The 26,807-nt window shown below is 28.0% G+C and overlaps 3 protein-coding genes across 4 annotated transcripts; 1 reads left to right on the top strand and 2 right to left on the bottom strand.

Annotated features, from left to right (window-relative positions):
* Nucleotides 1-588: 588 nt before the first annotated feature.
* On the bottom strand, nt 589-9,015 carry LOC103573435 (myb-like protein AA). Of its 2 annotated transcripts, XR_008403993.1 has the most exons (7): nt 8,595-9,015; nt 7,369-7,414; nt 6,126-6,356; nt 2,619-5,940; nt 2,313-2,544; nt 1,757-1,894; nt 589-1,118 (listed from the first exon to the last, which is right to left on the bottom strand). XR_008403993.1 is itself a non-coding variant. In XM_008552524.2 (6 exons), exons 1-6 carry the CDS (start codon nt 8,649-8,651, stop codon nt 1,886-1,888), a joined length of 3,897 nt encoding a protein of 1,298 aa, XP_008550746.1. In that variant the 5' UTR covers nt 8,652-9,015; the 3' UTR covers nt 1,237-1,885. The 2 variants fall into 2 exon arrangements, 1 of the variants encoding a protein (XP_008550746.1); XM_008552524.2 differs by lacking the exon at nt 589-1,118 and having other exon boundaries at nt 1,237-1,894.
* Nucleotides 9,016-9,963: 948 nt separating this feature from the next.
* LOC103573436 (tyrosine-protein kinase Shark) lies at nt 9,964-13,617 on the top strand. Its single transcript, XM_008552525.3, has 11 exons — nt 9,964-10,440; nt 10,514-10,651; nt 10,710-11,068; nt 11,231-11,315; nt 11,384-11,542; nt 11,611-11,816; nt 11,881-12,045; nt 12,129-12,339; nt 12,399-12,646; nt 12,716-13,120; nt 13,202-13,617. Exons 1-11 carry the CDS (start codon nt 10,365-10,367, stop codon nt 13,400-13,402), a joined length of 2,253 nt encoding a protein of 750 aa, XP_008550747.1. The 5' UTR covers nt 9,964-10,364; the 3' UTR covers nt 13,403-13,617.
* A 1,301-nt stretch (nt 13,618-14,918) lies between these two features.
* LOC103573437 (uncharacterized) lies at nt 14,919-25,724 on the bottom strand. Its single transcript, XM_008552526.3, has 2 exons — nt 25,152-25,724; nt 14,919-17,033 (listed from the first exon to the last, which is right to left on the bottom strand). The coding sequence occupies exons 1-2, from the start codon at nt 25,196-25,198 to the stop codon at nt 16,286-16,288; spliced, it is 795 nt and encodes a 264-aa protein (XP_008550748.1). The 5' UTR covers nt 25,199-25,724; the 3' UTR covers nt 14,919-16,285.
* Nucleotides 25,725-26,807: the final 1,083 nt, after the last annotated feature.

Genomic DNA, 26,807 nt, shown 5'->3' on the forward strand with positions numbered 1-26,807 from the left:
GTAGAAGCTTTAAAGCTTTTATTTATTCTTTTAATTATTTATAACAGCAGAATTTAAATGATAAATATAAATTGTCGTAAATTGATAAATCATAAATATTCGATGTATTTTATTGAGTAATTATGATCTAGGACAACTTATTGTCGCAATCGACGCTAGCCGAAAACTTCATTATTTTATTTTAAAAACTTATTAAATAAAAATTAAAACAAGAAAAAAATTACAATAAGTAGCAATGAGCAAACAATAGAGAGTTTGTACGGAACTTGGGCACAATTTCAATACGACTCCTATTTTACAAACTATTTATTTATATATATATATATATTTAATCTACTTATTATTGCGTTTGATATTTCAATTCACTCTAGGCAGTTAAAGAAGCTACAGGAAGCGGAAACATTTTAAAAATCCAAAAAAAATATGTAAAACATTTATAAAATATATGTAACTTATACCCTTTGGCATACAAAGTTTTAAAACTTTTTTTTTATCAACTATCTTACTTTTAAAAACATTTACATCAATAACATTTAAAAAAAAAAAAAAAAAAAAAAAAAAAACACGTAATAAATAAATTGTAATAAATAAAACACATGTAGAATTAATAATATAGAAAAAGAAAAATAAAAAACAGAGCAAGCAATAGCTTAAAAAACAATATAGATATTTCTATAGGAATGAATTAATGCCACGGTACATTGCGGTATCAAGTTTTCGTTGCTTGAAATTGATTGATTTATTTATTTATTTAAATAGCTAAGATAAGGAGTAAGATTAAGTATCGATTTAAATATTTATATAAATTTGTTCCTTGCTATTACGTGATTGGGGATTATAGATCGAAGCTCTTATAGCTTTTATTATGATGCGAGAACGCTGACTTTTTTTTTAATTTATCAACGCATTTTATGCATTAATAAATTGGTTTTTTTATTTTTAATATCAAGCCTTTTAATTGATAATGTATGTTTCAGTTAGCAATTTGCTACTATCGTTTGTTTTAAATCACGAAAATTCATTTTCATTTCAGTGAATTTTTAATTTAAATGTCACTAATCGGCTATTCCTTTTTTTTTTCTTTTTTATGGACTAAAAATTTTTCAAGTACGTGAACCCTGTGAATATAAATTATATTTATAATTTTTATCGCGTAAAAAAAAAAAACTTTCATAATTCGAAACGAGTAATTTTAAAATTAATTACCGTTTCTACAATATTTAGAACGTTGGTGTTTTAAACAACCGTTTAAAAAATATTTTCCTTTTATTAAAGGACAATCATTTATTTGTCATTTTATTTAGACATTTTTTAAAATTTGGACGAAAATATTTTAAGTGTTTTGTATAAAAACTACTGTAAAACTAATATTAACGGATAAATAAAACTGTAAAAAAATAATAATCAATTAAAAGTGAAAAGTATGTAAATACGCACGTAGATTTTTAAAACTCTAGGGCAGGATTCATAACTATACAACTATATTTAAATATTGAGCGTATTTATATAAATTAGTCGTTGTAGGAAGTATTTGATTATTGACTGTATCATAACTATACGCACCCTCTAGTTTAAAAGATTTTTAGTTAAAAAATTTAATTTATTTGGGGAAGACTCGAACAAAAAGAGTCATATCTATATAATAATTACTTTACTGTGCGTGTGTATCAGTCAAATGAGATAATTTTCTTCCGTTTTCATTATAATTAAATATAATTATTAATTTTTTAGTCGGAATAAAGTAATTTTAAATTACCTCGGCTTATTTGTTAGAAAATTTAACAATAGATGTTTCAATAAATGTCAGTAATCACCAGAATATCCGCGTATAGTATAAATAGTCGTAAACGCCGTAGCTTACTTTTCAATTTCAATAAATAATGCTTCAAGCTTCCTGCAAACATAAGAAATAAAACTATGTTAACAACTATTTTTTTATTTATAATCTACTCTCGGCATATTTTACATGACATGGAATAGAATAACGAAAAAAAAAAAAAAAAAAAAAAATTAATTTCAAAATCAAATTCACATTTCCATTTTAAAATTAAAAAACTTTTTATGATATGTGACGACAGAAAGTTATCAATTTTATATTTTTAAAGCTTCTGATTTCTGTCAAACTTTTTTTTTTATTTTTTATTTGTGAAATAAATTTTTTGGTATGACTAGTAATAAAATTATTTATCGATACCTCAGTGTCAATAAATTATTTAATTAAGATAATTAGTAAATAACTCAACACAAAATCAATAGCCGGTAGACTAATTATATTAACTATGACTGGGGCATTAATTGAATAAACAATTTACCTCGGAGAAAATAAAATGTTCCCGTGAGGGTGCCGGTTGTTCAAATGGCGAACTACTGATGTAACCCGGGGAGGGTGATTCGCTTTTCTCTAAAACTGGTGTTATGTTTGCATAACTGGATCCCGATGTTACTGAATTACGACCTTGTTCCGCTAAAATGCTTCTGTCTATTTTATAATACTCTTTGCCGCTCCGCGGACGCAGTGTTGTTGTCACAGCTCTTCCACCAAGTCTATAAATAAATAAAATCACATCAAGTAAACAAACAAACAAACAAATAAATCAATAAATAATTAAATTAAGTACCTCAAACTATCAGGAGTATCAGAAGACGAGTGTGAAGAGAGCGATAGGGTTTCAATGTAATCAGACATATCTGAAGTCCCACTACTTGTACTTCTTGAATCAATATAAGGAGTACTTGAATTTTCACCAGGACTACTGTATCCTTTGTTACTTCCTTTGGGTCCACAAGCTGGTATATCACCTTCCGCGGAAGATGATTTTGTTGGTATTTTAATTTTTTGAAATTGAAATGACAATTCTCTCAATGGATCACTAGACTTTGATTTTCTTGGCAAACTTCCGTGATAACAAATTGGCGGTGGGCTTTTACGGCAAACTGAAAGGATATTTTGTTTTCTCGAGGACAAACTAACTGGAGTACAAGTTAATTCAAATTCAACAAATTCAGTATTTCGATGACTCAACGAACCAGTTGATACTCCCGAATCATTGCTACTTGATGAATCACGATTATGTCCAGTTTTAGATGGCACTGATGAAGATCGACGTATTTTAATAGATGAAAATGCTTGTCCGTTGACAGATTCATCGCAGTCACGATTAACTTTTAAATCTGAACAAGCTATCGTCATTGTCTGATCTTTTGTAAGATTATTATTTATTATAAGTGATTTTTCACTACTTTCGCTTGGACACTTGTGTATTGTTGACGATGAAAATCCAAGACTTGGACTAGAATCTTCTAAATAGTGAGATGACTCAGCAGAATAAGATCGCTTTCTCCACAACATCTCTAAACTACTTGTTTCACCGTGTTGATGTTGTTGTTGATGTTGTTGTTGTTGATGTTGTTGTTGTTGATGTTGTTGTTGATTATACGGTAATTGTAATGGATCGATTAAACGTCGACGTAAGTATGGACTTGATAACATTGCTGATCCAGGAATACGTAATTCTGAATCAGATCGTTTTCTTCCAACTTCAATAAATGACGAGGATAATGAAGATGAGGATGAAGCAAATAATGCTGGATTACTAGAGCTTTTAGTTCCACAAATACGGGAGATAACTTCTTTAGAACAAGCATTATGTGCAGACGGTTGCATTGGTAAATAACCAGGAAATGATTTTTTAAATTGTTTATTATTATTATCTGGATTCATTATTAAATAATTCATACTATTATTATTATCTTTTACATGCCCACATTTATTACATACTTTATCCTCTATAACTTGCTCCTGTTCCAATTTATTATTATCACCTGATTTATCATTATTAATAGAGTCATTAATTATTTCATCTTCATTATTACTTGTGTCTTTAAAACCCTCAGCTATTTTAGCAATTTCCTCTTGTGAAATTCCTGTTCTAGCAATCAAATCCCGGCTATTTTCGTAATACTCAAGCGACTCGGTAAAATCGATATTTACGTAATTACGTTTTGATTCTGGCTGTGTATCAATAACAATTGGTTCAATATTTTCATAATTATTAGCTTTCTCTGATGATGTCAGTATATTATTAATACTAGTACTAGTACTAATACTAGAAATAATTGAAAAATCATCAGATTTATTATTTTTTAAACCACTTGGATAAATAGCCAATTCACCATTGGCATTGACAACTGGCATTTTACCTTCACCCGACAATTTAATTGGATGCACAGAAACTCCAGTTGGTTCAATACCAGCTCCACGTCGACAATAAGGTAATACAAATCCGGCCCAGCTCATTACATTGTGACATGGACAACCAATTCTTGATGATGATAACGATGATGATGTAGATGTTGACGATGTAGATGTTTGCAATTTAGCAGGACATCCGCAGTGTTGTAACATAACTGCTTGTGGTGCTGAATGAGGTGTATCATAATTTGGATAATTTTTTGGTAATGCCAGACATTCTTTTATTTTACGTGGTGTATCGTAGTACTGATCTCCTTGATTTGTCGCTGGTTCTAACGACATATGGTGAGCTAAAATAGTCTTTGGAATGTCGTAGTTGTCGTAAGGACTTGATTTAGTACGTGTTGACATACCAGATTTTTGTTTACATGTACACCGTTCATTTGGTAGTGGCATAGGAGGTTTTTTACTTTTTGCGGGTGGTTTTAATGGTCGCGGTGGCAGACCCGTCGGGCTTGGTGATGAACATATTTTATGAGACTCTTGTTGTGATTGAGTAATTTGTTTTTCTTGAATTTGTTGAGGTTGATCAAGTTGATTAAGTTGATTAAGTTGATCAAGTTGATCAAGTTGATCAAGTTGATCAAGCTGATCAGGTGAATTTTTAACTTGCAAACAACTCGAGTCTTTTGATGGTAAACAAGGAGAATTTTTTGAAGATGATAAACAGACCGAGTCGGCATTCTGTGAACCAGAATAATCACTGTCATGGCTCGAGCTGCTGTAAGATGATAAGGATAATCTGTCGAAGGCGCGTGGCTGTTGTGAATGGCACGTGGTATTATTATTTAGATTAAGATTATTATTACCGCCAGAAGCAGCAGGACTAGAACTTGTGTTTGTATGGTTTAATATGGTACTACTGCTGGTTGTATTTGTGATAGTAGAGGTCGTATTATTTGTAGTATTAGTTAATGTTACAACAGAACTTTTCGATATTGCGCCTAATTTACTTATGCAGCTGGCGCATCTCTCTAAACCAGATGAATTTTGTCGTGGTAGAGAACCATTTCTCCACTCTGTTATTTGATTACTCTGTTGTTGATTTTGTTGCTGCTGCTGATGCTGATGATGATGATGATGATGATGATGATAATGATTATTTTGATTGTGATGATGGTGATCCGCTAGTTCCTGAGTTGATCCAACGGCATCACGGCAGCTGTTAGTACTATAATCAACGGCGTCTAATTCAACATGTCTACTTTCAGTAGAAGACCAGCAGGGTGATGTTGTTTCAGTTTTTGTGCCCTCATGATCTTTGTACGTCACAGATGATGTGTAAGAAATATTTGAGGGAAAAAAATCACTGGCACGTGTGTCTGAACGGATGAATTGACGTCGCGTTGGACTGTCTTGCAACGATAATTGTGAATTCAGAGGGCGTTTACGTGTTGCCAATTTACCCTCGGCTGCCAGTTGTAGTGTACGTACTATATCCTCACCCTGATCTGTTATTAGCACGTGCAGACCTTCACCACGGCCGCACCGTGAGCCACCCTCGAAACAGAAACGTCCCTCGACGACACCGTAACGACGTAGATGCGCCAGTTCCCAAACGCCAACCAGCCGTGGCGGCACACCGACTGTCAAACAGAACCGACGGTCTTGAATGTGTAAGTGGGCTGGTCCGTTAGATACTTTGGCTTTTGAGGGTGCTGATGATATTATTATCAAAAATTGTTGATCTAAAATGTTTCATTTAAAACGATAATAAAACTTTAAATTTTTTTCCTAATTTACTTTCAGTAGTCATATGGAATTACTCATCATTATCTTTATTTTTAAAATAAATTATATGTTATCTTATCGTTGCCACATGACTACTTAAATAAATGTCTATATAAAAATTTAAAAAAATTAAATTTTTTACCTTCGCCCAAATTATTTGAAATTTTGACCTGCCATTGTATCAAACGCTCTCTGGTATCAAAAGCAAGCACAACTATCAAATCTTGACAAATAATTGCTATTGTATTAGACTCTTTATCAAGTGTAAATCCACTTTCTATTCCTAAAAAATGTTGTAAACTCAAGGATGCTTTTGTTTGTCCTTGTTTGTATCTGTCTTTGCTGTCTCCATAAAGTTGCAGGTGTAAACAATCTAAACAAACAAACAAACAAACGAACAAAATAATAATAATAATAATAATAATAATTATTATTATTATTATTATTATTATTATTATTTTTATATTAAATAAATTCAAGTCGCAATATAATATACTAGCGTGATAAAGATCTATCATTAAGTCTATTGTGTTAAATAAAAGGGCATATGAATAAAAATTTAATGGCAATAAAAGCTACTGTTACACAAGTTAATTTTTATGGTGAATGCAATAAGAAACCAAAAGCTTTATAATATTTTATTGAACATGGCAGATGTCTTCATCCTCAGGACATTTAATATATTTTTTTAACCATTCAAATATTACCGCAAGGCCTCTTCCTCATGCCTCACGGCTCTATGTAGTATATAGATATAAAAAAAAACTAAGAAGAAGTGAAGCAGATGTGTGACTAAGTCTAAAAAGATTTAGGGATTTTGTCGCACGCCGATGATAACTCATAAAGAATTTTCCTTCAGTTCGCGGTGTAGAGTCAAGTTTAAGGTTTTTTAGATTTAAAATAGACATTTTCCCTGTCTTGCCCTCCGGCCCCTTCTTAGTATATCTTACTGCTAACCAGCAGTGTCCCCAGGTCCCCAGTACAGTACAGCACATAATACAGCTACACTGGTGATGAACATTCGTTAGAGTTAGTTTTCAGTGGGTTCTAAATGAGGCGACGAGTAATCCCATACAATCCACATATCCTATTCTATATTTTACCCTACTACCTACTACTTTCAAACACTCACTCAATGAAAGTGACAGCTTTTTTTATTTTTTTTTTTTTAACGAGACCTATGATATATTAACTACTCATATGTTTTTTATGGTTTCATTTTATTTAAATAAAAAATGGTTAAAACAAAACAAAAAATAAAAAGATATTTATCACAGCTGCGCTTGCTGTTTTTCATTTTTTCATTTTAATTGTTTTATTTATCTGGTTATCGTTGTGCGTGTTGTTATTTTTTGGTAGGCGTTTTTAATATTTAAATTATTTACCTGCCACTGGAGACAATTTCCGCATAACGCACCATCGTGATTTCCACTATAAAATAAAATAATATTTTATATTAAAGTATTACTATTATTGTTATTTAAATATTTAAATCAACACATCGAGTGTTTATACTCTAATTACGTTCAAGAACTTTATTTTTTTTCTGCAAGTAAGAAAAAAAAAAAAATGAAATAAAAGAAAAACAGTCATAGGAGAATAAAAAAAAAATAAACGTAATAAGAAAACGTATTTGTATAAGAAAAATGAAATATATTCATGAGTGTGAATCTTTTAGACTAGAACGAATTTTATGACTAGAAATTTTTTGGAGTAGAAATATTTACGTTCCCAAATGTCTTCGGGCAAATTATTATTAATAATAAAATAATAAATCCGGAAATGCATTTTATTTAATAATAATAAAAGTTAATTGTTTTTTTAAATAAAACATTTACCAGCTGTCATAATATATGATTGATAAAATAAGATAAATTAAAAGTTATAGATTTTTGTTTTTAAAGAATATTTAACAGTAGCTCTAACAAGAAAAGCAATTAAAAAAGAAATCGATATTTCGAACACGCTCCAAATTGTCCGTAACACCCTATACAGTTATATACATACATACATACATACATACATACATATACATGTAAAAATTTATATATCTCAATCTGTATTGTATGTATATAATAAATATATGGGAGCGTGTGCACTTGAAGGTCTCTTTATTCTTCTAAACATAAATCTTAAACATTTCAGTGGACAATAATAAAATAAAATAAAAAAAAAATGTAAAAAGACGAAACATATAAGGCAGAATGACCCAACATAACAGGGCAATGCGGAAAAAAAAAGTGTCAATGAAATCAGAAGAAAGAGAGTGTAATCGCGCATCTGCCCGCGCGAACTAGCGTCGCAGCCGGCTTTACTTTTTATTATTATTATTATTATTATCATTTTTATTATCCCAAGAGAGAAGGATAAAAAAAAAGAGAAAGTAGAGTAGATGCAAGAGAGAAAAAGAGAGAGAAAAAAAATTATAGCGATATGACTGGAATAATTATGAGGTTTAATCGGAAGGAAGAAAATGTCATTGACACGCGACACGAGTCATTATGTCATACATACATACAATATTAATATTTAAATAAATTGAATTAAATAATAATTAGCAGGTGTCAGTAATTTTTTGATATCTAATGAAATTTAATATAAAAGTACTCACTTTTTTTCCATCGCGAAATTTGACATTTCCTTCAATAATACAATTGTTATCCACCATTGTAGCCGTGATTTAAAAACTCACTGGCAGATGTTATTCTCATAACTTATCCACATTATTTTAATCACTAAAAACTCATATAATACACTTTGTTTTAATAAAACAATTGTTTATGGTGATTTATTGATTGTTGTCGATGATTGTTATTGCTGGATTTAGATTTTTTAATTTATTAATATAAAGAATTACAAGTCATACAGATCTCATAGTTTTATAGCATCCATCTTACTACACTAATCGACTGAAAGACTGAAGGCCGAAGACTGAAAACTGAAACAGACTAAAGCACTGTACCAGCACTGGAACTGGAAGTCTGGAACTTTGGAAGTCTGAACTCTGGAGGCACCAGCAGCAGCAGTAGCAGCAGCAGCAACACCACCAACACCCCTAGTAGAGTTTGTAGGAGTGGGGATTTGTCTACCGTCCCTACACACTCTCTACGCTCTCTACCGTCTACATGTTTCCCCACTCTTGCTATACACTCATGTCTATTTCTCTACACCTTGATTTTATATTCTATATATTCTATATAAATTTGTATGTGTGTATGAGGTTGATAACAACATGCGTGACAACTTACACTGAATTTTCTATATCTTGATGTTGGTACTCAAAAGTTAATTTTTTAATTCATGGTATTTTATATTTCAACATCATTCATAATCTTAAATTACCATCTGTTTTACTACAATTAACTTTATTTACTTAAGAGTGTGGATTATGGATTGTAAAGTGATATTTAGAAAGCTACAATTTTAAAACAAATTAAAATTTATCAATTTTTTATAAATTTAAAAATCTCTTAATTTTATATTACCGTTATAGAAAAAAAAAAAAAAAAAAAGAAGAAGAATTTCTAATTAATAAAATAATTCTTATCATTACAGATGTATGTTAAAATTTACTTTTTAAACTAATTTAAGCTAACCAAAAAAAAAAGAGTATACTTGAATGAACACGATGAAAGTTTGTTTCGAAATGACAAATGTTAGATGCTTATCAAAATTATTTATTATTTTTATATTTATATTCTAGCGTTTTCTAAAATATTATTAATCGATTGTTTTATATTAACAGTTACTTTTCTTTACTTTATTGTCTCAAATAATTTTATAGCTTGGTAATATTTTAAAGAATCAATAAATTAAAAGGCTTTACTCTACTTTGAAAATTAAAATAAGTTTTTTTTAAAAATAAAACAACAACTATGTACACTAGCCAAATCATTAAAATAATAATATTTTTAATATTGAAAAAGTGTAACTTTCAAATATTTTAAAAATTCCCGCTTTAAATTTTATCACATAGGCGCATGTACATATAGTTGTTATATCAATGGTTGCTCTTTCTTTGGATTGTGATTTGTAAATGTCGTGAATTAAATATCCAGTATGTCCAGTATGTCCAGTATCCATTGAAAGTGGCCGTTGTTGTTTTCAATTATCATTGTTAGTATTTAGTTTGATTTAGTTGTCTATGTTCCATGTCGAATTGTCGAATATGGTCGAATATTTAATGTCGACACTCGACGCACTCGACAGTAGTGACTGGTTGTGACTTTTTGTCATTGTTCTATACTACTACTGATTGACTGATCACGATGTCAAGATTTTATATCATTATATCCAAATAACATAAGCTTTTATTTTCTTTGACATTTACTTAAAACAAAAATAATGAAAACACTGTAAATTTATTTAATACTTTTAAAAAATGAATCCTGAAGCTGACTTGTGTTGGTACCATGGGAAATTGTCTCGAGATGATGCAGAAGGTCTTCTTAAAAATGGTAATTATTATTCATTTTTATTATTTTTTATAAATTTATAAATTTATTTTTTTATAATTAAAAATAATTTTAGAATTAAACGAAGATGGAACATTTCTGGTAAGAGAAAGTAGCACATCAATTGGAGATTATGTCTTGTCAGTGTTCTGGAACAATCAAGTTCATCATTATCAGATTCGTAAACACAAAGAAGATGCATTCTTTTGTATAGGTAACTTTTAAATATTTTATTTTTGATAAAATAAATTATAATTATTTATTTATTTTAGAGGATTCTGAACCACCATTGCATGGATTGGAGACACTGATAGAGCATTACAAAAATAAAAAAGACGGTTCTGGTTTGCAAGTAAGATTAACAAAAGGTTATAAAGGAGAACCACCTCCTCCTGATACTCGAAGACATGGCAGAACAAATTTACTTCATCGTGCGACTGGTGAAGGAAACTACACAATAGTATCAGAACTCTTAAAATGTGGATACCGCAGTTTAGATGCAAAAAATGAATTAGGTCAGACTGCCGTTCATCTGGCAGCCAAAGATGGTATTGATGATATTTTAAAAAAATTAATTGAGAGTAAAGCCAGCGTTAATTGCCGCGATTCTGCTGGCTACACTCCATTACATGTAAGTATTTTAACTTGACACTAAATCTCACAAAATTTAATAAATAAATACTATTATATTATAAATATTAAGCTGCCAGGATCCAAGAGGTAGACTTTTTTTTTTTTTTTTTTTAATCTATAAAAATTTATCTTTATAATAAATTATCTATTTTTTTTTTAGTATGCATGTCAAAGTAATTTACCGAATACCGTAAGACTGCTTGTACGTGGAGGTGCGAATGTTCAAGCAAGACACACATCTACTGGTAAATATAAATAATAATTACATTTAAAGGAATAAAAAAAAAATTTTAATAATTAAATTGTCTTATAGGAATGGTACCACTTCATGAAGCAGCAAGTGCGGGACATATTGAAGTTATTTTGGCCATGTTATCAATGAATGTTCCAGTTCATCCTCGTACGGTTGCTGATGATACTCCTGCTGATCTTGCTAGACGTAATGGTCATTATAAATGTGTTGATTTATTATGTATGTATTTATTTTTCTGTTAATTTTTATATATTTAATTTATTTATTAAATTATTTTTATGTTAAAGGTAATTACGATACACCAGCATCAAGAGAAAAACGTATAGATTGGTATCATGGTACATTAAGCCGTCCAGAAGCTGTAAATTTGCTTTATGAAAGTGGAAATAAAGATGGAACTTTTCTTGTGAGATTTAGCGACCGCTCCGGGGGAACTTATGTTCTGACTGTTATGTATCACAATCAAGACTTTCATTATCAAATACAAAAGAAGGTAATTAATAATTGATTGTTGATAGAAATAATAGTTAATATATTAATTATTTATTTGAATGCAGGGTAAATATTTATTTATTGATGATGGGCCGTATCTTGATTCATTGGAGCACGTTGTAGAGCATTATAGATGTATGCCTGATGGATTACGTGGTCCGCTCGTTTGTCCTATTCCTCCAAAGCCAAGACCTCCGGTACCCGAAATGCCGCCTTCTATTTTTAATGGGGTAATTAATGCTTGATAAATCATTAATATATTAACCTGCTGTAAGATAAACTTTAAAATTTAATTATTATTAATACTATTCAGAATACTTTGACGAAAAAAAAAGGATCAGTTCCACGAAGTTTGCCACTACAGCCACTACAGCCACAGCTTGAATCACCAAGTCAGTCGTATTTTCAAAATTTATCTTTTCAAATGGATATTAAACCGGCATCTAAAGATTATACTCCTAGACGTTCTTCTGTAGATACTACTTTAAACATAAATTATAATCCTACAGCCTCTTATGTTCATGGTAAATATTTATTTTTAAATTATTTATTTATTTATTTATTTATAATTTTATATTGATAGATTTTATACCCGGTGAAAATTTAATTTTACGTCAAGTTCTTGGAGAAGGTGAGTTTGGAGAAGTTTACGAAGGAGAATATAAAACTCCAGATGGCAAGACTGAATCAGTGGCTATAAAAACATTGCGAGATTCTCATAATAATGTTACTAGAGAAGAATTTCTTCGTGAGGCACGACTTATGATGAATTTAAATCATCACTGTATTGTTAAATTAATTGGATTCTCTGAAGGACCACCTATGTTGATGGTATTATCACATTAATTCTCACTCAATAATAGTAGTAATAATAATTAACTTTTATATATTTTGTCTCAGATTCAAGAACTAGTAAGGTTGGGTTCAATGCTCGCTTATCTTTTAGAATTTTCTCATAAAATAAGTGCTAATTGCGAGTTAAAAATTTGGGCATCACAAATTGCTTGTGGAATGAAATATCTTGAGGACTTGAGACTAGTTCACAGGGATTTGGCTGCAAGAAATATACTTTTGGCTTCAAAACATCAAGCCAAGATTAGTGACTTTGGTTTATCGAGAACTTTTGGATCAAATGATTATTACAGAGCAACTCAAGGTGGTAAATGGCCAATAAAGTGGTACGCACCAGAGTCTTATAATTACGGGACATTTTCTCATGCCAGTGATGTCTGGAGCTTTGGTATTACACTCTGGGAAATGTTTACATACGGAGAACAGCCTTATGGTGATCAACGAGGCGTTGATGTAAATATTTTTATTTTCAATAATAATTGTATTAATATAATCATAATTATTATTATTATTATTATTATTATTATTTTATAGGTAATTAAATTAGTTGAGGATGGTAAGCGACTTCCTAAACCCGAGAATGATTGTCCAGATGAAATTTACAGTGTAATGCAGAGCTGTTGGTCTTATTTACCTGAAAATCGGCCAACGTTTGGTCAACTTTTTGAATTCTTTAGCCGCGATCCTGATTACGAGAATCTGAGAGATGTCGTTGCTACGACAAATCTCAGCTGATGCCGAGATGTCATAATTTATCACTCCAATCAACTTCCAAAAAGCATTTTTTTATAATAATAATTATTATGGCTTAAGAAATTTATCTCATTATTGAATATAAATATATATTTTTTTTATCGGAAATTTTTTTAAGATATCAATTGGCGTGTGTCATTGATTCGTGCCATTATTTTTTAGATTTAACGCTCACATGTACATATACATATATTATTGAGATAAATAAAATATATATATATATATATATATATATATATATATATATATATATATATATATATATATATATATATATATATATATATATATATATATATATATATATATATATATATATATATGTATAACTACTTTTTGAATACTGCGTGTAATTATTATATAATAAACATGACAATACATTGTAATGTAAATTATAAACCTTCAATTAGCAATAAAAATAATTTATTATCAAGGTTATATTTAATTATATCAGGGTATTTTTAAACTATATACTTTAGTCATTCAGACTAAATAATTATGAAAAATATTTATACTTTTTTTTTAACTTCCCGCTAAGAAACTCGATGATTTTCAAAAAATTCGGGAAGTTATTGTTTTCACCCCGATTTTCAACAATCGAGTTTAACACCATATGTCGACGTTTTGAAGTCTTAGGAAGCTATTTTTTTTTACTAATGAACCAATTTGGATGGTTAAGGCGGCAATCGAAAGGGCTTGTTGGCCATCAACTTTCCTTAAAATTTCAGATCATTTGATTGAGTAGACTCGAAAATATTTGCGAATTATGAAAAAAAAAAAAAAAAAAAAAAAAAAAAAAAAAAAAAAAAAAAAAAAAAAAAAAAGTTTTTTTTTTTTCCTTTTTTTTCATTATAGCTATCTATGTCATTATAGTTTTTCAATATTTTCACTATGTATTATTTATATGAAATGATATTTTAATTAGTAACTAAAATATTTTATAAATTAAAAACATAATATTTTAAGTTAAATAATTAATATCTGAATCAATTATGTTTCTAATAAATATAAAATTTATTTTAGAGTATTAAAACTCCGGACCGGAGCGAATGTGGATTAAAATAAATATAAAAAATATACTTACCGCAATAGTAATTATTATTATTATTATTATTATGATTGATGTTCTTTAAAAAGTATTTTTTGTTTACGTTAAAAGTATGTCGCGATGAGAATTGACAAACATGAAGAAAATGCTGATGCATTCTGTATAACAAACTCATATGTATGCATATATATGAGTTAATTAATAAAGACCGTGACAAATATATAAAAGTTTAAGACTATTAAGATTTTTTATATTTCACAATTAATAGTATTTACAGAAAAACGTCATTTTATTTATTTTTATATTATTAATTTTTTTTTTTTTATTTCCAATAAAGTCTTGACATTGAAGTAGAAATAAATCTTAAATTCATTAATAAGAGTGGATTGGGTATGTAATTAAATAAAATAATAATATATATATATTTAGTATATATATAATTTTAAAAGCTCTATTATTTTTCCATGCCAAATACAAAAATGCAATAAATTTCAAATAAAATAATAATATTATTTATTATTATTTACGTTATTTAATTCTATAATTAATTTATTAATTACTATATCAATTAATTGAACTAATTTAATTTTGTTCTTTTAATAGACTTGTTTAAATTTAATTATTTACGGATAAAATTAATCGTCTTAGTTATAAATAGTATTTAATTATTGTTATTTCTTTTTTTTTTTCATTTGTTTTATAATATTTTCGTAATAAAAAATAAATAATAAGGGAATTCAATTCTATATACATTATCGACACCCGCATTATTACTTTTTTATTTATTATTATTTTTTTAAAATTACGTTAAATGAGAGCGACTCTCGGTATACAATTTTTCAGAAGAGTAATCACTAATTAGACTGATTTTAATTTATTTAAATTTAGTTTGTTCAATTTTATATTTAACTTTCATAACCAAATTATATTAATTATCAAAATAAGAAAAGAAAAAATAGTTGTAAATAATAATAGCAGGTTAAACAACTATTGCCGGCGAAAATAATATATTTTTTAGCAAGCTCACACGAGATGCACAATAATATTTTATGTCAACCAAATATATATCATAATCCCTTGCAAAATAGTTATTCTTAAAGTCTATTATCTTATAGTTTATCAATATTGTCAAATAATGTATCCAAAGAAAGAAACAAAAAAAAAAAAAAAAAAAAAAAAAAAATTTAATAATAGAAACATTAGCTAATATACTACTTAAATTTTCAAGGCAATACTCTGTTAATAATAATTATTATTTATTGAGGAATCATGTTTAACATTCAATTAAAATTATAAATATCGCACGTATCCACTCGCATATTATTTCAACTTTTAAAATAATAAAACATTCGTTTTCACCCAGCTCACAAAAAATTAAATTATAAATTGATGTTTAGAAACAATAAACTTGTTCTACTTGTTGTTGTTGTTGATTAGCACACACGACAACTATCTACTAATAAATTACGTCTATCAACAGCACTTATAAATCTCCTTTTAATTATTTTTTTAAAAAATTTCAACCTACTTGAGACACTTTATTCTTAATAACTATTACTGATTAATGTAATATTTATTATAATAATACGCCACAATAAATTACAAATTGTAAATAATATTTTAATAGAGTTAATTAGATTTATTAACGAGGAATGATATAAATTATTTTTATAAGGGAAGAATTTATAAGAAATTGAACAAGTTTTATTGATGAATTATTTTAGTTGTTATTTATCAAATAGTTGTTGTTGTTGTTGTTGTTGTTGTTGTTATTATTATTATTATTATTACTAAACAAATGTTGGGGTGAGCTGAAATCAAACTTGTCCACCAACATCGGCTTGATATCTCAACGATAGATACTCAGCAGCCTGGGTCATGCGCTTGATACTGCGATGAAGACCACGTAAATGACGGCGGAAATTATCAGCAGCTTGATTAGCAAATCTATCAGGTTGATCTTCACTTTCCAGTCCAGAGTCATTTTCCACTCCCATATCCGAATCAGAATCACTTGAGCTTATACTTGATATCACTGAGGATGCGCTTTGCATTGAGGTGGTGCTGGGACACCGTGTGTGACCAAGTCTTACAGCAGCACTCTCGACGGATTTATCTGTAACAGATGTTACACTGGATGGTGTTATACCTGTTAAAGTTGTTGAATTTGTTGAATTTGCTGTGAGGGATGTTGTTGCTGTCGATGGAATAGTTGCTGGTCTTGATTTAACAGCTCGACGATTATTATTATCTTCTTCTTCATTTTCTTCGTCCTGAGCCTCAATACTGGACTTTTGTGACCACAGTAGCTCTAATTTAAGCGTATTGACAATGTTGTACAGTCGATAGAGATCCGTATTGGGCATTGTATCCTTAATTGTACTCTTGCCTTTTTGGCATACTGTATCACCAGCATCGCCTACTGCAAGATCCAATAATCTCGATGGCACCAATATCGTCTCCTCCATTTCATTAACTGCTTTTACAAATTTTTCCATGCTATTTAGAATACTTGCATTACTGAATTCTGGCTCATCATTCCATGTTGTTCTCCGTATTTGCGTTCTGTAATTATAAATAATAATAATTATTATTTTTTAATCTTTCTTAAGATAATTATTTCGACAAGGTCATTATACGAGTATACAACAAATACAACAAATAATATGACAACATTTATTTATTCAATTTGCGAAATAGTCACGTAATGGAAAATTATCTTAACAAATAATGGATTCATGTCACGTTGTGTTTTGTGTTTTGTCTTTAATTAATTCAATTCAATTTTATGGAACTGTTGCTGTACAATATTTCTTCTTTTATTTCGGGAATTCAACAAAATATAAACAAATATTATTTAATAAATTTAGATAATTACTAATTATTTTATTGTTAAATCAAAAATTAAAACAAGTCTGTTATTTTTTTGTTTAAATTTGCATTGACGTTATTCTATTTTTTTTATGACTAACATGGAAATTAATTTATTTATGGTAGTGGTATTTTGATGCCAGTAAAAATCTTCCAGATGAGTAATCGAAAAAACCCAAATTTAAAAAAGTATATTTTTCCTTTTTTCGAGATTGTAATCCCGACAGATTGTCAATAAAAAGTACAGAGTACAGTAAGAATGTCGTGAAAGAAGAAAGGCAACAACTTGATGTACTCTCATGTCCAAGGGCATATATATCATCAATACATTACCCAAATATACATATATTATATATTATATATATACTTAAATTTAAAAGAAATTCAAGATCCTGGTTGCCTTCAAAAAAAGAAAAAAAAAAAAAAAAAAGTAGCACGACCTCGATTATAATAAAGATTTCTCGGGTTTATATATTTAAAATTATATACATGTCATCATGATAAAATAATAAAAAATACTTCCGTGGATTTCCCATGAGTAAATACTAACGAATAAAGTCATTACAATGATTTCTTAGTCATGATGCAAATGTAATTGCGAAAAAATCCAAAGTCTATTGTTTATGTTTCTTATTAAGTTAATAATCCAAATGATTTATGAGTACTTATAACATATTGAAAAAATAAAAAAAAACTAGGGAATGTGAATAACCTTACAAGTTAATGAATAATAATTACAATTAAATTATTCAACATGATCTGTAATATTATTAATTATTCTTGTCATTGTTTGTTAATTAATTCTTAAAAGTTAAATTTATAAAATGATTTGTTTTTTTAAGTTGAAAGAAGAGGAATTGACCTCGACCACCTCGACTAGACTTGGCTCAGTTGCTGTCTGCTGGTCTCTTCCGCGAGAACTTTGACCGTTATTAGTTATTACTATTATGTTAAGGCAGTACTTTCAATTGTCATGATCATATTTATTTACACTGTATTGACATTAAAAGAGAATTTAATTACTGTCAACTAAAAATTAAATAAATAATGCATCTGACTACTGCACTCGTGATAACTATAAATTAGTGGCAAAGTTCACACTCTTACATATTTATCAATTAAATCAAAGCCTTTAATTTTTTAATTTAAACAATTCATTATTAATATCTCTCGATAAATAATTATGATAATTTATTTATTCTATAGTAATAATAATAATAATAATAAAGACAAAAATTAAAAATACAGACACAATAAAAAAATTAATTAATTAATTCAACCTACAAAATATACCCGATGTCTTTTACTTTTTCCTGTATTTATTTATTTTTTTTTTTTTTTAATGAATAAACTTTTAATTGAATTAAAAAAGAAAAAAAATTATCAAAAATAATACGCAAAAACTAAACTAATGAATTAATTATGTGTCCTCGATAAAAAAATGTCACAACAAGTGAAAATTTATTCAAGATCGTCGAAAGTGTCCTTGGAAGATTATTTTAATTAATAGTTAAGTATGTTACATATTATATAATACACCAAAATAATTGACTAAACTCTGCTACAAATTAATTACTGATAATAATAATAATAATAATAATAATAATAATAATAATGATAAAGATAAATGTATGGACTATTGAATGCCGGCTAGGTATTGTAATGTGTGATGCGTGTGGCGACGCTGGGGCTGTCGGGGGCAGTTACTTGTCTATTATTTATTCACGTTTACTTTTTTTTTCTTTTTTTTTTTTTTCTTTTTATATACTTATTATTATCATCGTGATAAATTCAAAGGGGATGTAATATGTGTGTAAAGTGGGAAAATGGGAGGCAAGTCGAGCGTACAGTTGGTATAATCGAACAATCACGTCGTCGAGGAGTGGTTTACTTGTATTACACACTGGCATGTACCGTGTTGTTCTCGTGCCTCGTGCCTCGTGTCTCGTGTCATCGGCACTGAGATACACTGAGATAGCTCGAAACGAGATTATCATGCCGACGACCGTCTGGTGACCGAACCGGATCAAACCAAACTTCTCTGTTCAGTAGTTATTTATTTATTATATTTCTTACTCGGTCTTTGTTTTTTATTATTACTTTCTTGAGCTTCTTTATTCTCTCTTTAATGCATCGGTTGCTAATGTCGATGCTAAATGGTACTAAGTTTATCGATTTTATCGTCATATCGATTGGGGTCAACGATTTAAGTCATTGTTATCCAACCAGAAGTCTAATAATCAATGTTCTATCTATATTTAACTCTTTATTTTTATTTTCATTTTAAATGCTGACGTTTGTTATTATTTTTTTTTTATCGAGTTTAATTCCCTGTTTCGTTTTCAATTGTAAATTAATTATAAAATACATTTATTGCTATTTTTTAAAATTAAACCTAATAGAGTTATCAACCATACAGTGTTTTTTTTTAATAATGCACTACTGAGGTTTCCAACGCACTGCTGGCACTACTCGCTGGTGCTTTTAAAACTCAATAACATTATGCAATTGCATCGCACAAATTCATTGGGATTCCATCCTCATACATTATTATTATTGCATCGACTTTACTTAACGTTAAAAGTTAAATTATCAAATAAATAAATCATTTTTATTTGTCTATCAATTATTACCTTCAAAAATTTGTTTTTGTTTATTATTTTCATAAATTTCAATAAAAAATTTAAAAAATCAAATTAATCTACTGACCTAGATTTGCTAAACAATTATCGAAAGGTAGAAAAAAAAATAAATAAATAACCGTAAAACTACATTTAGCTTCTTAGATCATAAAATTTTTTTTTTTTTTAGAGAAAAATGAAATATTTTTTGTCTAAAAAATGACCCAGTCTACCTTGAAAAGTACGAGGACCTCAAGGATGAAAGAGTTATAAGTGTTTTCTATGAAATATAATATACAAATAAATGTATCATATATAATTAGTTACAAGCCGATTCACATAATAATAATCGTGTGATTCTCCAAGGTCTTAGAAAGGTGTCATGAGTTTATTGAGCTAATTTAATTCTGACACAGTTTGATTTTCTTTGAAAAAAAAAAAAAAAAAAAAAAAAAAAAATAATAATAATAATAATAATAATAATAAAAAAACAAAACAAATTAAATTATTATTATATCTTTGATCCAACAAGTTAATATTATTAATAAATAATGAAGCCTGATTTGTTTAAAAATCTCAAGACTTACAAGTTCATTATTTCATAATAATAATAAAATTTATTTAATAAAGACTATAAATTTGTAATTAAAGTAGTCTTGTCTATAGTATGTATGCTAGTTTTTACGTATGACATTTAATGTATTTCTGGAACATTCTACAAACTACGAATATAAGTATTAATTCAAGTTATAAGAATTTACCACCACCATAATCAATATGACAACTATTGCTGGTAATATCAATAGTGGATACATACATATGTGTCAGAAATTACGTTATCGTTTGCGGGGAGGCGAAGGTTACGCGAGAGTTGTTCGAACTATTTGGTCAGTGCAGAGGACGTTCTTTACTTTCTGTCTATATGGTGGTGTTGTTGTTGTTGTTGTTATTATTATTATTATTATTATTATTATAACAGGTATCGCGTAATAGCAATCTCGACAAATAGTATATTATCTGATATGGTGGATTAAACGTTACCAGAACGCTTTTGATCCAACACTTTCTACTTTTACTTTTTATACTTTTTACCGTATCCGCCTTACCTACAAAAATCTACTTACTCATCTCTTACTATTATTTTAATTAAAAAATCTTATTACTCCCTTTATTTCTATAATATTTTTTATTATGTAATTACCAATAGTTTATTTTTAATTTATGCTAAATAACTTTTATTTTTAATAAGCCTTGTCATTATAATATTACATTAAAAACGGAGGTGTTTCGTCAGATATTTACCTACGGCTAAGAATGACCACCAGAGAGCTGAGAGATAAATAAATTTAAAGAAAGAGTAAAAAACATATTATATGTGTATATAATAACAATAATAACAAAATATGTTTTAAGTATAGTAAGTCTAAAGTTTAATGTGCTGTACTAATAAAATTAAATAAAATGAAATAAAATCTATTGCCTATTTTGATAGCATATGCTATATAGCTTCAGTATTTAATATATAGAAGACACATGTGCTCTCTCGTAATATATTTAATGGTGTGAGACCTGTGAGACCTGTGAGACTTAGAGAAAGGTGTTTCACTCTGTCAGAATGGCATTCTCAAGGTCGCTAAACTATACGCTCGCGCAATAAAGATTCTTGATAATGAAATAAATATTTAAATAAATAATTATCATTTAACTTTTTATAAATTGACCTGTTAAAATATTTATGGCATGTTTAATATATTGATGATGCCCGTTCTCGTTTCTTCGAGCCAAGTAAAAGGTTTAAATAAAATTTTATCATCCTTGTTAAATAGATATATTGTATACATGGTAACAGGTGCACTAGTTTCATTTTTATTTTCTACTTATCAGCTGTAACTAATTTTTCTATTTACTATATTATCAATCGAATTATATACATATATATATATTTTTGTTTAATTTTTTATTTGGCCCGATAATTTTTATTAATTTCAATAACTGCGTCGTAGAAAATATATAAATAAATAAATACTATATAGTTTTATAAATATAGATATACATTTTTTGTTTAAATTCCGTATTCATTTCCATATATATTTATATATACTTAATAATATATTTGCTTGTCCCTTTGAGTTGTTAAAGAATTAAAAATTAAAAGGAAAAAGAAGCGAAAACGTATATGAGGAATAGAATATATACAAGTAAAAGCGTATTACGTAATTGTATAATTGAGTCGCGCGATTTTAAGTACACATACACCAAGTGACGAGTGTAGTACAGTTAAAAGTAACATAATATGTAAAGATAAAAAATGACTTTTCTTCTAGTATCAAGATTATATCGATGGAATCATATGCTTGAATAAGAAAACCTGCATTTTATCTCGGTCTCATTATTCACTTTATTATATCTTAGCACTGATTCTTTTTTTTATTTCTTTTCCTACTTTTCCGATTCTTATCAAGTGTTAAAAATGATAACCTTATTATAACTGTCATTCATTATTTTTAATTTAATTTTTATTATCGACTAATTAATACAATTTTAGATAATAACTTTTTCAACTAAAGAGTATTTTTTTTTTCCCAAGTATTCAGTATGATAAATTTTTCCCCAACTCTAATCATTTCAATAAAATGTAATGTAATTATTTAATAATAATTACATGATAATTATTGTTTATATTTAAATAAATAATATTAATTTTTTTATGTAAATTGATAAAGACATTAATGATTTAAACTAGACATTCAATTAATTTATTCATCACATATTTTACTCGAGCTTATAATTTATTTTTAAATTTTTTCGGTTTTTACCGGATCGATAATATAATAACTTTTTAGTTTTTTATTGCATAATAAACGATAAAAATTTTTTAAACTCGAATTTTTTATATAAAGAGATAAGGAAAGTCGTGCGATGTTTATATAGTTGTAGTGAGATAACTAATTGCCTACTTTTTCTATTTTTTTTTCTTTTCCAGTCCAAAATTTAAAAATATTACATTTTCAACACAACATTTATTTTTCTCAGATTATCAATTGTACTATTGCGTCACTGAGAATTCGCATGACTGGAAAATATATACATGCATTTAAATATATACGTAATCTTTGTTTAAATGAGAATTATCTTTCCAGAAAATAAAGAAAAAAAATTTTTTAAATCACGAACTATGATTTCAGAAATTTAAAGTTACTACCGGGTTTGAAACCACTATCTCACATACTTGTAATTTATTAAATTTGTAATCATTACCCCATTAAATTCCTTACTCTTTAAATATCACCCTAAACTATTATATCATAACCATAATTATAAACTACTTAAAAATAATAAATAATTAAAATTATAATGTTAGCTATCGTACAATGACCAAGTTTTTCTCGGAGAAAGTATTTCCATAATTTGAATTTAAAAAACGCCACGCAAATTATCGTGAAAGTATTGCGTCAATTAAATTGTATATATATATTATTTATTTAAAAGTCTGTAAATTAACAGAGTTTGAGTATTTGGATGTTATTATAAACATAAATATATGTAAACAAGAATGTGCTAAATAAAATACACACTAATATTATATTGTTATTATATCGTTGGCCGACTTAGCCTGTTGTTATATGTCATAAACCGTTAAGTGGGACAGTACAGGGCTCCATACTTTCGAACCATATTCCAATTTGATAATGATACAAGTGGATGATTCAAGTTATGTACTGTAATTTTTTGTGCCGTATATATTGTACTCATTTTGTTACATTTCGTTAAAGTATCTTTTTTCTTTTTTATAACCAATATAAAAGCTCCGATAGTACGAGTGCTTAGTATGTGTAATAAACTCCCAAGATTTATGATCTTGCGTTATCTCGGATCTTACGATCTCTAATGAAGATTTAAATTTACGGTACATTAGTCTCTGAGTCAAAGACCCAGTCATGGTCAAGTAAAATTATTATTATTGTTATATTCCTACTGACCTAAACCCTAGACCCCCTAGACTCTATACTTACTATAGACATAATAGAAATTTTAAAAGAATAATGATAATAGACAAAATTTAACAACTCTATAAATTATTTGTAGATATTTTTAGAACTGAACTTTAGTTTAATTTATGAGACGGATTATTTCCTCAAGTCTCAATGTCATTTTTAGTTTAAAAAAAATAAATAAATTATTATTTATATTTTATAAATAATAATAATAATAATAATAATTAATAATTTAAATATTTAAATAGAATTTTATGAGTTTGTGATGGGATTTGAAGATCCATCTGCAAATTTCAAGGCAAAAAAAAAAATAGAGGCTGAGATTAATTTTAATATTAAATTACAATCCCACGTGGGCTACGTCAATCAATTTCGTTATCAAAATTATATTTTTATATGTCAAGTGTTTCAGTAATCATAATAATGACTCAACGTATTCAATTACCAATATCAAATTTAATTACAAATTAATTAATTAATTTGGTGATTAGTCATCAAAGATATTACTGCCTTTGATTTATTTTTCGGAAACTATAAGATAAAAACTTTAATTGTAAATAATTAATTTATCAATTGGTCTTCATTATTAATGTAGGAGTAAAAATAAAAAAAATAAAAAAAAAAAAAAAAATAAATAAAAGAGCCAAAGTGTTATTGCTTTAGGTACACTACAACAACATTCCAAAGAATCTACTGCAGCGCTTTTCCAAACGGACTTGTTGTGTAACACCAAAGCAACTAAAGTTAGCTTTTTTTTTCTCAATAGTTTTATCCCATCAATCTAAAATCTTAACTATTTTCTCTGAAAATTCCCAGCCTCGGGCGATGACAAAACTATCTCATAGAAAAACGTCTACTAAAAAAATTTTAGACGTCATTAAAGCTCTAGGCTATATTTTTAATGATAGGATCTACTTTAAATAATAAAATGAATAAATTCAAAAATGAAGCCGCGAAAATAAATAAGCTTGGGTATGCTTATGTACGCTGTCTCAATAAATCGCCGGTTAAAATAATGCTCTTACAAAAATCAATAAATAACTTGGAAAAAAATTAATAAATCGAGGTTGCTACTTAATCAATCCTATAAATAAATAAATAACAATAATAATAAAAATGGAGTCGAATTTGTTTAAGAAAAAAAAATGGAGAAAGTTTTTGGTGTAATTAAGTAAATAAAATATTATAAAACTAACCTGTTATTCTCCACATTCGTCGACATGTCACTACTGTAATTCATCATGGCACTATTTTAAAATTAAATGAATAGTAATAATGAGGATTATTCTGGATTATTAACGACACTTGTTCGGTGAATGTGAATAAAACCAGATGGAAATTCACTCGGCTATCCACTTAGATTTTATTATTTTAATTGACAAGGACTTTCGTCGTATCTATTTACCAACCTTACTTTTATAACCAATATTTTGTTTTAATAATAAACAAAATAATAATAATAATAATTAGTAAATAAATAAAAACGAATCGTTATTTAAATTTTCGTGAGGACAAACTCTCACGTACGAGACTCAAGACGAAGTGACTACTTCTGGCTCGGTTCGAAATTTTATTCTATAATAAATGAAACACGGGTGTGTTGGGGTGTGTGCTCCGCTGTTCAGTAGTAAGTATACTTTTATAAAATATATATTTTGTGCTGACAACACATATAAATCCAGACAGAGACAGTTGAAGAACAAGAAGAAGAGAAAGGCGTAAAAAAAGGTAAAACAAGAGTACACTTCTAGTGATTTAAAGCGACAGGCAGAGGAAGCGCCATTGCGGATGCTTTTATAAACCAAGGGGTAGAAATTTCTTTTGGAGTGGGGGTTTATCGAATTTAAAATACATGTAATTTCCTTTAACGCTCACGTCTTGACGGAATGCATCGATTAACGTTGATAGTAATTGTTATCAATGATCTTTGTACTTAAATAAAATAACTTATTACTGATTAATAATTAAAATTATCGCGGCTCCATTTAAATGCTTTCAAATGACGCGCCACGTGAACAAGATGGCGCTCAAGTCCCGGTTAGTTTTAAACTGGTGTGCGCGACTATTAGATGTGATTGTCTGTGGCTTTAAACTACATAGATGAATTACACGTGTACACTTATATGATTGGGTGTGTGCACATAAACGTGCCCCACCTAAGATATATTAATATATAAAATCGTACCACAATCCTGAGCTACGATTGGTTGAAAATAAAACACGCGAGATACGCGCGCATGCGATTGTATTCAATTTTATTGTTACATGTATTCCGTTACAACCACTATTGTAGTATAAATATATATATATATAATTATTGTTAGCTCGTGGTCGTGTAATTGAACCTGAATGATTTCAGGTGCGTCAATTGAGATTAGGACAGTTAGAAAGCAATTATGTTTTTTATTTTACTGCTAACGTTGTTGACTGCACATGTAGATAGCTAAAAATATCATAATAATAATAATAATAATAATAATAATAATAGAAGAAAAGTTATTATCGAGTGCTATTGCACTCGGCATTAACGCGCATGATACTTTGGCTTTACTTGAGGAAAAAAAAAACGAAAAAAAAAAAAAAAAGTAATGTCAGCTGATAACTGTCATCGTATCACCTGGTGATCATCGTCACTATAATTAATTTTAGTTGTATATATATTTATAGCAATGAAAGATAGTTGGCATAATCGATTATTTAAAATTTAAAAAACTAATTTGTTTATTTATGTTATTTTAATTTTTATAAATTAACTTACACAATGGTATTGTTTAATAAATAAAAGGAAAATATTTATTTGGGATTTAAAATCTGAGTCAAGTCATTGACTTTTAATTACACAATGTTTATTA

The sequence above is a fragment of the Microplitis demolitor genome, chromosome 7, assembly GCF_026212275.2.
Source record: "Microplitis demolitor isolate Queensland-Clemson2020A chromosome 7, iyMicDemo2.1a, whole genome shotgun sequence".
Lineage (NCBI taxonomy): Eukaryota > Metazoa > Arthropoda > Insecta > Hymenoptera > Braconidae > Microplitis > Microplitis demolitor.

What these genes read in the sequence shown, in the direction of transcription:
- LOC103573436 (XM_008552525.3), top strand. Translation starts at nt 10,365, where the DNA reads ATGAATCCTGAAGCTGACTTGTGTTGGTACCATGGGAAATTGTCTCGA. An exon ending in AGATGCATTCTTTTGTATAG is followed by an intron (nt 10,652 to 10,709) that starts GTAACTTTTAAA and finishes TATTTATTTTAG; the next exon opens with AGGATTCTGAACCACCATTG. An exon ending in TACAGCCTCTTATGTTCATG is followed by an intron (nt 12,340 to 12,398) that starts GTAAATATTTAT and finishes TTATATTGATAG; the next exon opens with ATTTTATACCCGGTGAAAAT.
- LOC103573437 (XM_008552526.3), bottom strand. Translation starts at nt 25,198, where the DNA reads ATGATGAATTACAGTAGTGACATGTCGACGAATGTGGAGAATAACAG. An exon ending in ACGAATGTGGAGAATAACAG is followed by an intron (nt 17,034 to 25,151) that starts GTTAGTTTTATA and finishes TTATAATTACAG; the next exon opens with AACGCAAATACGGAGAACAA.
- LOC103573435 (XM_008552524.2), bottom strand. Translation starts at nt 8,651, where the DNA reads ATGGTGGATAACAATTGTATTATTGAAGGAAATGTCAAATTTCGCGAT. An exon ending in GAAATTGTCTCCAGTGGCAG is followed by an intron (nt 6,357 to 7,368) that starts GTAAATAATTTA and finishes TTGTTTGTTTAG; the next exon opens with ATTGTTTACACCTGCAACTT. An exon ending in GATACTCCTGATAGTTTGAG is followed by an intron (nt 2,545 to 2,618) that starts GTACTTAATTTA and finishes ATTTATTTATAG; the next exon opens with ACTTGGTGGAAGAGCTGTGA.